Here is a 12,817-nt window from a genome sequence, read left to right on the forward strand (position 1 = left end):
CTAATATAAATTTGTGTTGATTAAAAAAAAAAGAGAAAGACAATAACTTTTAATGTTTACTGAGAACTTCTGTGTTCTAGACTAGGGGTCCCCAACCCCCGGGCCACGGACCACTACCAGTCCGTGGCCTGTTAGGACCTAAGCCGCACAGCAGGAGGTGAGCAGCGGGCAAGCGAGCGAAGCTTCATCTGCCGCTCCCCATCGCTCCCATTCCCGCCTGAACCATCACTCGCGTTACCACCTAAACTAGCCCCCTGCCCCTCACCCACCATGGTCCGTGGAAAAATTGTCTTCCACGAAACCGGCCCCTGGTGCCAAAAAGGTTGGAGACCGCTGCTCTAGACATTCCTGTAAGCTGTTCACTTGTGTTGACACTTCTCACAACAGCAAAGTGAAATAAGTATTTCAATGATCCCCACTGCAACTAGGGCATTGGAGAAAATAAGAAAATGACCTAAGGCCATTCATGTGGCAGAGGGACGATTCAGTTCTAGTTAGCAGACTTAGAATTTACATTTGTAACCATTATGCTCTGGCTTTACCCTCTCCTTCTTGTTCCAACTTCCTAAAGAAGGGGCTCTGGCCCATCTTGGTCTAATGAATTTCGACCATGGGGAGAGGTCACACTATACAAGTAGCTGCTGGGAGCTGCATGCTGCTACCATGGCAATCTTGCAGGGGCCATTCTCAGAATATGGGAGACCAAATACACTCTTTTTTAGGCAAGAGGTGATGATGATCAACTGCTTTATATCAGTTTTCATTTCCACTTCTAACAGAGGAAATCATGGAAATGAAAGCTAATCCAGTTAATTTTTCCCCTTGTACTTGTGTGTGTGTGTGTGTGTATGCACACGCATGCTTGTGTAACTAGGTATTCGAAAAGAGAGTATCTTAAATGAATTTGGGGATTTCATTGTCCACCATTATCACAGGTAAATAAAGCTAGCTGTAAATATGATAAACTTGTAAACCTTAGGACCTTGGCAAGTTTTGACATAATTTTTTGGAATCTTTGTCTTTGGGATATATCTTGTCAAACACTTGATGATAAATATAGTTTAAGTTTATTTTATATGTAACATTTATTTTATATTCAAAAATCTCCTTGGAGCAAGCAACAAGTGAACAAATGTTTCAGATTCATGGGAATATGGTCAGTTTAGACATCCTTGGAACCTTGGTTTACGAGAGACTGTTGCCTCCACTGCTGACCAGGCTAAAGTTGTTCAGTTGCATAAACCATAGAGCGCTGATTCCTGAGGCATAGAAATAGCATCATTAGCATAGCCCTATCTCAGAAGCTTGTCTATTGTCCAGAGAAGAGAACATGCACAGCCCAGAGTAAACCCATCTGCTCTGCTTCCCTAGCAAGCACTGCTACTCTGGATCTTTTCCTGATATAATCCACAGGCACTCCCCTCATTTCTCTCCTCAAGAAAAATACTATTCTAAACCCAGTTTACTCCTCCACAAGTTTTTCCTATAGCTTCCAAGTCCAAACAGTTTCTCACTCTGTCGAATTTAACAGATGCTTAATAAATGTTTCTAAGTAAATTCCTATGCCAGGTATCCCAGTGCCTCTCATCTGAGACTTCCAGACAGAAAAAACAAACAAAAGTAACTTCTGCCTGCAAAGATAGACTGGTGTCCTGTTACACTTTGTTTTTTTTTTTTTTCTATCTCAATCGCACTTACCACTATGCCTGGTACATTATAGACTAACCAATAATAATTCTTAGTAACCTGATCAGTAAGGGCTCAGCAATGTCAAATGTGTGCTTTGAAAATCTTCATTCAGTCTTTACCCGAACTTGCATTAACCCTGGGAAAGAGACAGGTAGTAAAATTCATGCACAGAAAGCCTGAACACAGACACTATTGTGCATGTGCTAAAGATGATATGTATAAAAGATTTTAAAAAACAGCTTTCTGATGCATCAGGGTTTAGGGGATTAAGAAAACAGAGCATGATGTTTTCAAGTTAGTCTTCCTTCCAGTTTGGAGCATTCTAAGATTAATGGAGAATGTGGTAATCTTTATTTCAAACCATTGACTTCCAATTTTAGTGTCAGTGTAGCAAGTCCTGCAAGGAAGATGGATATTATTACCCCTTTCAATTTTAGGAGCTGGTAAATCACATTGCTTGTTTTCAGATTAGCAGATGTTTGTCTCTGGGTATTGCCATGAGGAATGCTGTGCTTATTCAAACAAATAGATTCCCTGGCTGTGAATGATGATGAGCTTCACACACTTCTCCTGTGTCTCACACACACATATATATATACTCACAAACACACACTCACACACACCTGCATATTCTGCATTCTTTTCTTTTTTTCTTGGAAAGTATGCAAATTACCAGTGAAACAATTTCTTATTTTCATAATCTTCTTCACTGTGTAGAATTGAAAATCTATATACATTATTTGTGGAAAAAAATGCTCACTTAGCCAAAAAGAAGATGGGAGTATCACATTCACATTAGCACCATGGATGTCTTGGGACTGGGTGTGGGGTTTTCAGAAACCGTGAGAGGGCCCCCCAAATGCTTTATTTTTATAACTAGAATTGCCTAACTTAAATATTTTCCTGTATGTCATAATCTGTAACATGAGTTTTGTTTTCACTTGCAATATATTCTATCTCTTCAAGTATTGATGTGGTGTAGGTGGTGATGGGGATAGGGTGCTAGTTTCCTTTCACATGTCTGAGGAGATACTCAACAGAAGTTTTCTTACCAAAAAGTAATTCAGGCATTTAGATATTTTTCAAGTGATTATGTCAACCAACGATTCACCTGATACCGATATGTACAGGCCACCACAAGTTTACTTCTAGGAAAATCATCTAGGTCATATTTTGCTTCTAAAGTTGAAAAAATTATGCATCATCTGTGTAAGCCATTTGCATTGCAAAATACAGCACAGTGAACTCTTTGCCATTTTCCAAAATTACCTAGGAATATACAATAGATGTATTCTTCCGTCAAAGCTGGAAGGATGAAAGGTTAAAATTTAAAGGACCCATGACGGTACTCCGGTTAAATAACCTAATGGCAAGTAAAATCTGGACTCCGGATACCTTTTTCCACAATGGAAAGAAATCAGTGGCACACAACATGACCATGCCCAACAAGCTCCTACGGATCACGGAGGATGGGACCTTGTTGTACACCATGAGGTAAGGATGACTGTGCTTCCGTTCGTGAATTTTTCTAGACCTTCTCTTCCATGTGTAGGCAGTCAACAAGCTGATGGGCCATTGTAGAGCATCTGGTTTCCTGTTTTCCCTGTTTTTCAACTTTAATAATTATTCTACTATAAAAACTAAACTGGCTGAAATATTATGCAAGTATTAAAGTGTTAAGTAAAATGATTAGAAAAAATGAAAAAAATGTTTACAATGTATAAGTAATGCAATATATATACATATATATATATCTATATATATATCTATATATATATATATATATATATATCTCCAATATGTTCTAATTCAACAGAGGAACTTCTCCCTACTATTAACCTCATGGATTCCTGCATTCCAGTAAGGCCTAGATTAAATTTCTAGAAGGTACCTCATGGTATATATCTGAAAATGTTTCTATTTAAAAAGGAGAAAAAAACCAGAAAATAGAAAAAGTTCAAAATTTTTAAACATAAATTCATGTGAAAGTATACATTTTGAAGAAGAATATTAATTCACAATGATGTTAATTAGACTGAGAATATAAATAATCTTAATTTTGCTTAAATTGAAGGCTACATATATATTTTTGCTCCATAAACATTTCCCCTATTTTGAGATTACTGTAAGCCCTGAATCTGGATACCAATCACTCATTTATGGATGAATGAAAGAAACATGAATTGAATAAAGGTTTGAATATTTTTAGAAAAAAAGTTGTTTAAAAACATTCCTATTTTATGAGAAATTAAGAATTATCCAGGACTTGTGACTTCCCTGGTGGTCCAGTGGTAGAGAATCCACCTTCCAATGCAGGGGACATGGGTTCAATCCCATGTCGGAGAACTAACATCCCACATGCTGCAAGGCCACTAAACCAGTGCGCCACAACTACTGAGCTCGTGCACCTCAGCTAGAGAGCCTGTGTGTTGCAAGCTACAAAGTCCACATGCTGCAACTAGAGAGAAGCCCACAAACCACAGCGAAAGATCCCACATGCCGCAACGAAGATGCTGTGTACCACAACTAAGACCTGACACAGCCAAAATATAAAATAAATAAATAAATAAAATATTTTTAAAAATTATCTAGGACTCATTCTGAAGAGAAGCAGTTTTTTCATATCCAGATGACTTGTTGGAATGTTGTTTTTGTAGATCTGCCCAGCACTTGGTAATTTAGACCATCCAATTATACCTTTGGTATGAAAAGATAATGAAGGCAACCCCTAGACTTGGTGGATTGTGTTTCGAGTGGGAGTAGAGTGATATTTTGACTTTGGAGAAAGCTGCCAGAATTCCTAGCTTTTTATACCCAAATGAAAGAAAAACTGCTTTAAGAGCCACTTTAGATAGATGTTGGACTCAACTAGTAAAACTGTAATAGGACTGAAAGAATGAAAAATCCAGAAAAGAGAGAAAGTAGAGGATCAGTGGACAGATGTGTTGAGAACTTTCCAGATCATCTAAGCAGGATCTACTTATATTTGAAATTTGAAATATTCTCCCCTTGTAAAATATCCTACACTTGTTTTTGAGCCTAAATCTAGTATCCTTTCCTGCCAGCTGGTAATTATCTAAGGAGGGATTTGTGTATACTGAAAAGTTTATCAGTTAATAGTTCCTGATATATGTAATATTCTTCATCAGTAACTAACCTATATCCCCCTTCTCCTAAATGTCTCATCACCTTTGCTAATGTGTTACCACTTCCCTGAATAGTTTGATTTAAGTATATGAGTTTAATCATTAATTTACACATTTCATATTTACTTTAATTAATATTGTAATCACTTCATGATTTTACTCATTATAAAGCCATCTTGCCACATTAGAGTTACTTAATAATATGGGTAAATATATTTTCTGAAAATTATGTGAGGAATTTGGGTGTAAATTTTCCATAGTTCCACCAAATGAGATCAAATATATTTCGGTGAATTCCTTTCTTGACTACCCTTTTAAAAACATAAATAGGGGGCTTCCCTGGTGGTGCAGTGGTTGAGAGTCTGCCTGCTAATGCAGGGGACACAGGTTCGGGCCCTGGTCTCGGAGGATCCCACATGCCGCGGAGCAACTGGGCCCGTGAGCCACAACTACTGAGCCTGCGCATCTGGAGCCTGTGCTCCTCAACAAGAGAGGCCGCGATAGTGAGAGGCCCACACACCGCGATGAAGAGTGGCCCCCGCTTGCCACAACTAGAGAAAGCCATCACACAGAAACGAAGACCCAACACAGCAAAAATAAATAAATTAATTAATAAACTCCTACCCCCAACATCTTCTAAAAAAAAAAAAAAAAACATAAATAGAATTCACATTCACATTCCCATAACATAAGGACTAAAAAGAAGCTCAGCAGAGTACTGGCTTCAATTAGGCAGTAGATTTGTAGGTAAAACTAAATGGTTGGAATATAGTGAAATCACTTATAAAGGAGACTTTAAGTGAATGTCAGCTTCACAGAACCTGAGGACAGTTCCTCCCTCACCTATTCCTTTGTTGTCTTATGCATTTGGTGCTATATTAGGGAAGGAGGTGGGGAGAGATGCACTTAGGAATGGAGAAATTTGCCTCTCTTCCTTGTTATCCATGTCTTCTCAACCAAGGATGAATTAGCATTATTGCAAGTATTTATTTGCTTATATCCCATTTTATTCTCAAAGGATTTGCTCTGGTAGGTGCCTATTTTGGAAAACTTTGGCAATGCTTGCCCATCATATAAAATCAGGTGTCACCTATTTTCTCAAAACAGACAAAAAAATGGATAGAATCCAGTCATTGTTGTAAATAATTCTTTTTATTTTTATTTTTATTTTTTAAAATTTATTTATTTATTTTTGGCTGCATTGGGTCTTCGTGCACAGGCTTTCTCTAGTCACGGTGAGCAGGGGCTACTCTTCGTTGTGGTGTTCAGGCTTCTCGTTGTGGTGGCTTGTCTTTGCTGTGGAGCATGGGCTCTAGGCGTGTGGGCTTCAGTAGTTGTGGCTCATGGGCTCCGCAGTTGTGGCTCGTGGGCTCTAGAGTGCAGGCTCAGTAGTTGTGGTGCACAGGCTTAGTTGCTCCGCGGCATGTGGGATCTTCCCGGACCAGTGTTTGAACCCATGTCCCCTGCCTTGGCAGGTGGATTCTTAACCACTGTGCCACCAGGGAAGTCCAATAATTCTTTTTAGATCAGTTGATTATTAACAGCTCGGTATAGCATTGCCATTTGTGTTTGTCTCTCCTGCTTTCTTAATATATTTGCTATAGTTAATAACATCCCACTTGTATTTATCAGAAAGTATCTAATCTATAGGACTTTTGTTTGTATCCCATATTTCCCTTAATTGATAAGGCTGACGGTGAGAGCTGAATGTCCAATGCATTTGGAGGATTTCCCTATGGATGCCCATGCCTGCCCACTAAAATTTGGGAGCTGTGAGTAAATTTATTTTATTTTTATTTTTATGAGAGGCATGTCTTTAAGCAAGAAACCTCCAGCTAGTTATGAATGTTCAAGAGACAGATAAAGAACATCAAGAATATTTAAACAGTGATTTACTGCAAGTGCTTTCTGTAAGTAATCATCTTTGACTTCACTTTTTAATATTTTTCCAGGAAGGGGTTATTCCCTATCTGTTGAACTAGAAAGAATGGATTTAACTATTTAGTGGAAATATTCTATTTTTGTTCAAGTAGTATTCATAAAAAACCAAATGGAGTATGGATGCTTATACCTCATAGATAATACCTTCTTTCCAATAAATGGAGATCACTGTGTTTATTTTATATCATTACTGATATTTTTTTGTTCTTAAGAATAATTTGACTTGTTTATCAAATGGAAATATTGGTAGGTGGCAAAGTAAAATAATTAGGTTCTCTTAATAATGAAGGCTACACCCAAAGATGATGCTAGAAAAGAACTTACTCTAATTATAGTCTTAAAACAGTTCTTGATATGTTTGGATATCTCATGAAGTTCATGCATATATTAATGCTTTTGAAGCTATCTTAGATAAATCACCTTTATGATAACTTTTAGGGTTTCTGCTACTTGAAAATATGCAGGCACACATGTTAGAGGAGCCCAGAGAACAGTGGTCAGCAGAGTTAGGTTATCTTGTCTTCCTCTACTTTTCTGCTTTTGATTAGTGTGCATGCATAAAGTGAGGAGGAATAATGTATTCCTGGTTTCCTGCAGGGGAGTTACATATAAGGACTGAGTCAACCTCTTGACTAACCTAACCAGCTTTCTATTCTCACTAGACAGGCAATCTGAGCAACTATTTTGGTGAAGGTATGATTCACAGAAGAAAAATAGTGGTAGTGTAGGAAGACAGCAAGCAAAGAAAATAGCAAAGGGCCTTTGGGTTCCTAGCAGCGCTAGTCATGGAAAGACAACTTTCTCTATTTATAAATCTCATTCTATACTGAAACCCAAGGGTAAACGACTTCAAAAACTGTCAGCTAAACAGGCCTTTGATGATAACTCCCTCCTCTCCATTTTTTCCCCAATTTAATGTATGTTCTATACCATGAACTATTATTTTTTTTCTCATTACCAGTTCCATTTTTAACAATAATATTATGTATTATGTGTTACTTGTATGCCAGGCAGTGTACTAAATATTTGTATATGCATCAGCTCATCTAATCCACAAAATAATCTTATAGTTAGGGATATCATACATCATAGTTTGCCTGAAACAGTACTGATTCACACCTAAATCCTGGTATAACTAATAGTACCTCCTTTTGGCTTCAAAAATATCTTGTTTTAGACAATTAATTTTATGTTTAGTATATTACTTAGTTCACTCACTTTTAATCAGTGAGTATAGCTTAAAAAAGAGGAGTTTACATTTTTATACAAGATATATGAAGGTAAGTGACTGTTGGTTAATTACTGGTTAGTTCAGCATCTTAACAAGGATGCTGTCTTAAGACGTCCTTAGAAATTCTTCCTGATGACAGAATGGTTGTTGCAACTCCAGCCATTGCCTCTGCTTTCAAGATGAAGAGGAATAGTGGGAAAAGAAGAAAAGAGTAGTGCCTGTGTCAAAAAAGTAAAATCTTTCCCTAAAGTCCTAACAGGTATCTTCTCACATCTTATTAATTAAAGCTGTGTCACATGACCAATGCTAACTGCAAAGGAGGCTGGGGAAAAATATTTTTAACTAGGCACATTGTCATCCTGAAGAAAATGGACAGTGAGGAGAAAACAAATAATGTCTCACATAAGAAAACTGAAATTTAAAGAAAAACCAGTAAGCTGTTTTCCACCTCAGAGCCTTTGCACATGCTCTTTTCTCTGCCTGGGTTACTCTCCCCTTGGTTCTTAGCATAGCTGGTTTTATTTTTTAAATATAGGATTTTATTTATTTATTTTTTGGTCATGCCTCACAGCTTGTGGGACCTTAGTTCCCCAACCAGGGATCGAACCCTGGCCCTCGGCACTGAAAGTGCTGAGTCCTAACCACTGGACCGCCAGGGAATTCCCCGTGGCTGGTTTTATTTATCCCCTACATCTCAGCATAAATATCGGTTCCTAGGGCCTTCCTTGAAGCCCTTATCAAAACTTGTAGATGCTCCCATCAGTCTTCTTGATCACAATACACATTTATTTTATACTATTTATCACAGAAATAATTATTAGTTTTGTTAACATTGTTATTGTCTGGAGACTGCAAACTCCATGACAGCAGAATCTATTTTGTTCTACATTTCCTAGCACAGAGCCTAATACAATGTAGGCACTCAATAAATATTTATTGAATGGATAAAGATGATAATAATCAGGTTTTAAATGCCCCTTCAGTATTTAAGCCTCAGAAATGATGGCCTCAGAAAAGAGGGTTTAAGGACTGTGGGGAATGAAACCTCAACATCAAAGACTTAATATTGAAGAATAGACTCAGAAGGCACATGCTCAGTGGAAGGGAACACCATGGCGAATTACTGTTGCCTGCCAGTAGAATTGGAAGATGCAGCAGTGGTCCATTTATGGTATAGTCATTTCTCAAACGTGGTCTAACTAGCATATTTCAGAGATAAAGAAACTGAGGCAAAAGTGAGATAAAACTGTTTTGACCCAACTTTTAAAGCAAACACCTTGCCAAAGTATCAGAGAGAATAAGGAAAACATAAGCAAGATGATTTTGCAATAATTTAGTAAAGCACTATGTAATAAATGTTTATGAGGTACGGAAGCAACTTCATCCATATGTTGATAAGAACCAAACCTGGAAAAGCAGATGTTTTCCTTACCACTCGCCATTAGATTCTGATTGTCAGTGCTACATTATACTTTCTGCTTGTTAGGGATAACACCCTCTGTATAAGGCCAGATAACTCAAACACTGTATATATACATAAGGCAGCTGACATCTTTTAACTGCTTTCTGAGGAATTTACAAAATAAGGCTTTGATTCTAGAAGAAGAGATTCAGATTATATTCTGACAGTAAGATCTAGGCAAGTGCTAGACGTAGTCAGGATATAATAAATGATCATTTCCTGACTGATTATCAAGCAGTGTCTTATAAACAAGGAGAAAGGGATAAACAGAAATTCAAAAGAATTCTGAACAATAAATAATTTTTTTTTTTTTTTTTTTTTTTTGCTGTACGCGGGCCTCTCACTGCTGTGGCCTCTCCCGTTGCGGAGCACAGGCTCTGGACACACAGGCTCCGCGGCCATGGCTCGCGGGCCCAGCCGCTCCGCGGCATGTGGGATCTTCCGGGATCGGGGCACGAACCCGTGTCCCCTGCATCGGCAGGCGGACTCTCAACCACTGCGCCACCAGGGAAGCCCTGAACAATAAATAATTTTAGAAATTATTTAGTGTACCTGCCTCATACAAATGGAAAAACAAAGGCCCATAAAACCGAAGTGACAGTGTCAATAAGCAGATGCTCTTCTGATACTGTCTATGCCATCTTTTAAAAAATTTTTTTCGTAAGTAATCTACTGATTTATTTGAAATCTGAGCTTAACGTTTTTGACTACATAGCTGAAGACTCTTTCTAACCTTCTTTTCTTTATGCTAAATAGTGTCAAATCAAAAAAGTTTTCATAGGACCTACTTTCCAGATATTGAAACGAAGAAATAATAAGATATATCACCTATTGTGGAGCTTTAGGTGAGCCTTTAGGTGTATCTGTCTTCTATATTTAAAACAGCAAATTTCATCATATGAATTTACTCTTCATTTTGGAAGATTTCTATTGAGAGATGTAAACAATGAGTAATCTCTACCTTCACAACAATAGCATATTTATAGTAGATTTCATACACAGTGGAGTTTCTAAAAATTGCAAGAAATGAGACACTGAATTATATGAAATGAGAAGTCGATGGTAACACACTTTTCCCTCTACAAGTAAATTAGCAGCCCATTGGCAACACATGACAAGGTATAAAAAGATAGAGTCCAGCCACTGTTGCTAATGACAGTGTGATAAAGTAGCAAGAACTCTAATTTGTTATGAAATGACACAAGGTCTAGAATTGGTTTCATCAATAGTTACATGACCACCAGTTATCTTTGCTTGGCTTTTGAGCATATATTAGAGAGTCTTTGCCTAGAAAATTCTTACTAACAGCACTGGAGTAGAATGAATGCCATTCTATGTTCTTATCTTGGTTTTCCCACTAAGTAACTATGCACCCTTAAACAAGTCATTTAATGTACCTGTGCCCCAGCTTGCCATTTGTAAAATGAAATAAACTATGTGACTCTAAAAGTTCTTCCCCATTAACATTCAGTAATTCCAGGTCACCATAAACCCAGTATGTCCTCTTTGTAAAGACCCTTCCACTTGACAAACAAGAGTTTATCATGACCAGAAAAACATTTTACTGAATATAGATACCTACAAATTTTAAGTGATATGGTTCTTTTCAAATGTGTGCTCTGGCCTCTCCAAAGGGATTTTTTTTTTAATAAATAAAGTTTTAGACCCTCCTAACAAATGCAATCATGCCACTCTTTACAATTCTGAAATGCTTAATTTTTTTTTAAGTCAATGAGATGTGTTAAGTCAATGGGAGAAATCCTTTCACAATGTATATGTATAATAAATCCTCACGTTGTACACTTTAAATATCTTACAGTTTTATTAATTATACCTCAATAAAGCTGAAAATAAATTAATAAATTAAAGACTACTGCAGTTAAAAAAATTTCAGTGAGGAACACCACAATTAATAAAATAAAAAAGGCAATGACGATAAACTCTAAAATTATCTACTGTCATTCTTACATGTTTCTGAAAGAAGCCATAACCACTAAATTAATTCCTAGTATATTCTCTCAAACTTCTGAAAAAATTTGTTTAAAAAGCTATCTGGGGCTTCCCTGGTGGTGCAGTGCTTGAGAGTCCGCCTGCCGATGCAGGGGACACGGGTTCATGCCCCGGTCCGGGAAGATCCCACATGCCACAGAGCGGCTGGGCCCGTGAGCCACGGCCGCTGAGCCTGCGCGTCTGGAGCCTGTGCTTCACAATGGGAGAGGCCACAACAGTGAGAGGCCCGCGTACTGAAAAAAAAAAAAAAAAAAAAAATCGATCTGATTGTAAGTTGGTTCAGGAATGATGCTGGAGCAGACAGGATACCCACATAAAATCTGGGGAATACTAGCTACATTTTTCTGCATCAATCACCCAGAAACAAGTGGTCACTATAAAGAGAATGTCGTTCAGAGAATGAGGGACATGGGCTCACATCTGGTTTTAGGCAGCCTCATGTTTGTGTGAAAAGGCCACCATTATTTTACATCTCATAGTATTGTAGTTTGGACAAATACAGATTTGGACAAAGTACCCAAGCCAGGTTACCATGGGGTGAGGGTTGTGTTGAGCAGGGACTCATTATGACTTCTGAGCCACAGGAATGTTTACCTTTGAGGGCCATTCCTCCAAACATATATATTAAAAATGTATTTTAATTTTTATTTTCTCTTTTAAATTTTTATATTTTATGATGATGTTAATAAAAAGTTGGATTATATTCATTTTTTCTTCTGATTTTAAAAGAAAGTGAAACATGTCTGTGCCTCCTAAAAGCATTGTAGGCCCTAGGTACAGAGCCTACTGTCCCTAATGGAGAAGTTGGCCAAGGGGTAAAGCTTTCACCATAAGGCTAACTTTTGCTATCATATCTCACACTCAGAAGCCCTGGAAACTGTTTTTGCTAATGCGATAGCCCTTCAGTGTTTATCTCTCTACAACTAAACAGAGGAGGATAGGTACCACCATTACAACCTAAATGACGTGGGTGTTCTGTGACTAGAAATCAGAAAAGCTATGGAATTCCTTCTCTTTCTCCTTCTCTGTCTCTCTCACTCTGTACATCTCCTCTTCTAACCTTCCTGAATTAAAGATAAGGATTATGACCTAACCTCTCCTATAGGAGGATGACTAGGTTAAAGTGTTACATGACAAATAAGAATGACTGAGAAGTGGAAAGAGCTGTATGGTACTCCTCCTCCTCCTCTTCCTCATCATCATCATGGTAAATATCTATGAGAAGGATAATTAATTAAAAAGAAAGTAAAATCACACTCTTTAAAAATGGAGGTATCACCTCATACCAGTCAGCATGGCCATCATCAAAAAATCTAGAAGCGGGCCCCCCTGGTGGCG

General features: G+C 37.7%; 1 protein-coding gene across 1 annotated transcript in view; it reads left to right on the forward strand.

Annotated features, from left to right (window-relative positions):
• Positions 1-12,817, forward strand: part of GABRA1 (gamma-aminobutyric acid type A receptor subunit alpha1) — a gene marked incomplete at both ends in the record, with an annotated part of 56,330 nt that overhangs the window by 21,034 nt on the left and 22,479 nt on the right. Inside the window, 2 exons of the mRNA XM_082620724.1 lie at positions 2,963-3,183; positions 6,525-6,607. Of these exons, the coding sequence (XP_082476850.1) occupies positions 2,963-3,183; positions 6,525-6,607 (304 nt within the window). The remainder of the gene's footprint in view (positions 1-2,962; positions 3,184-6,524; positions 6,608-12,817) is intronic.

The sequence above is a fragment of the Mesoplodon mirus genome, assembly GCF_964341445.2.
Source record: "Mesoplodon mirus genome assembly, chromosome: 5".
In the NCBI taxonomy this organism is placed as follows: Eukaryota; Metazoa; Chordata; class Mammalia; order Artiodactyla; family Ziphiidae; genus Mesoplodon; species Mesoplodon mirus.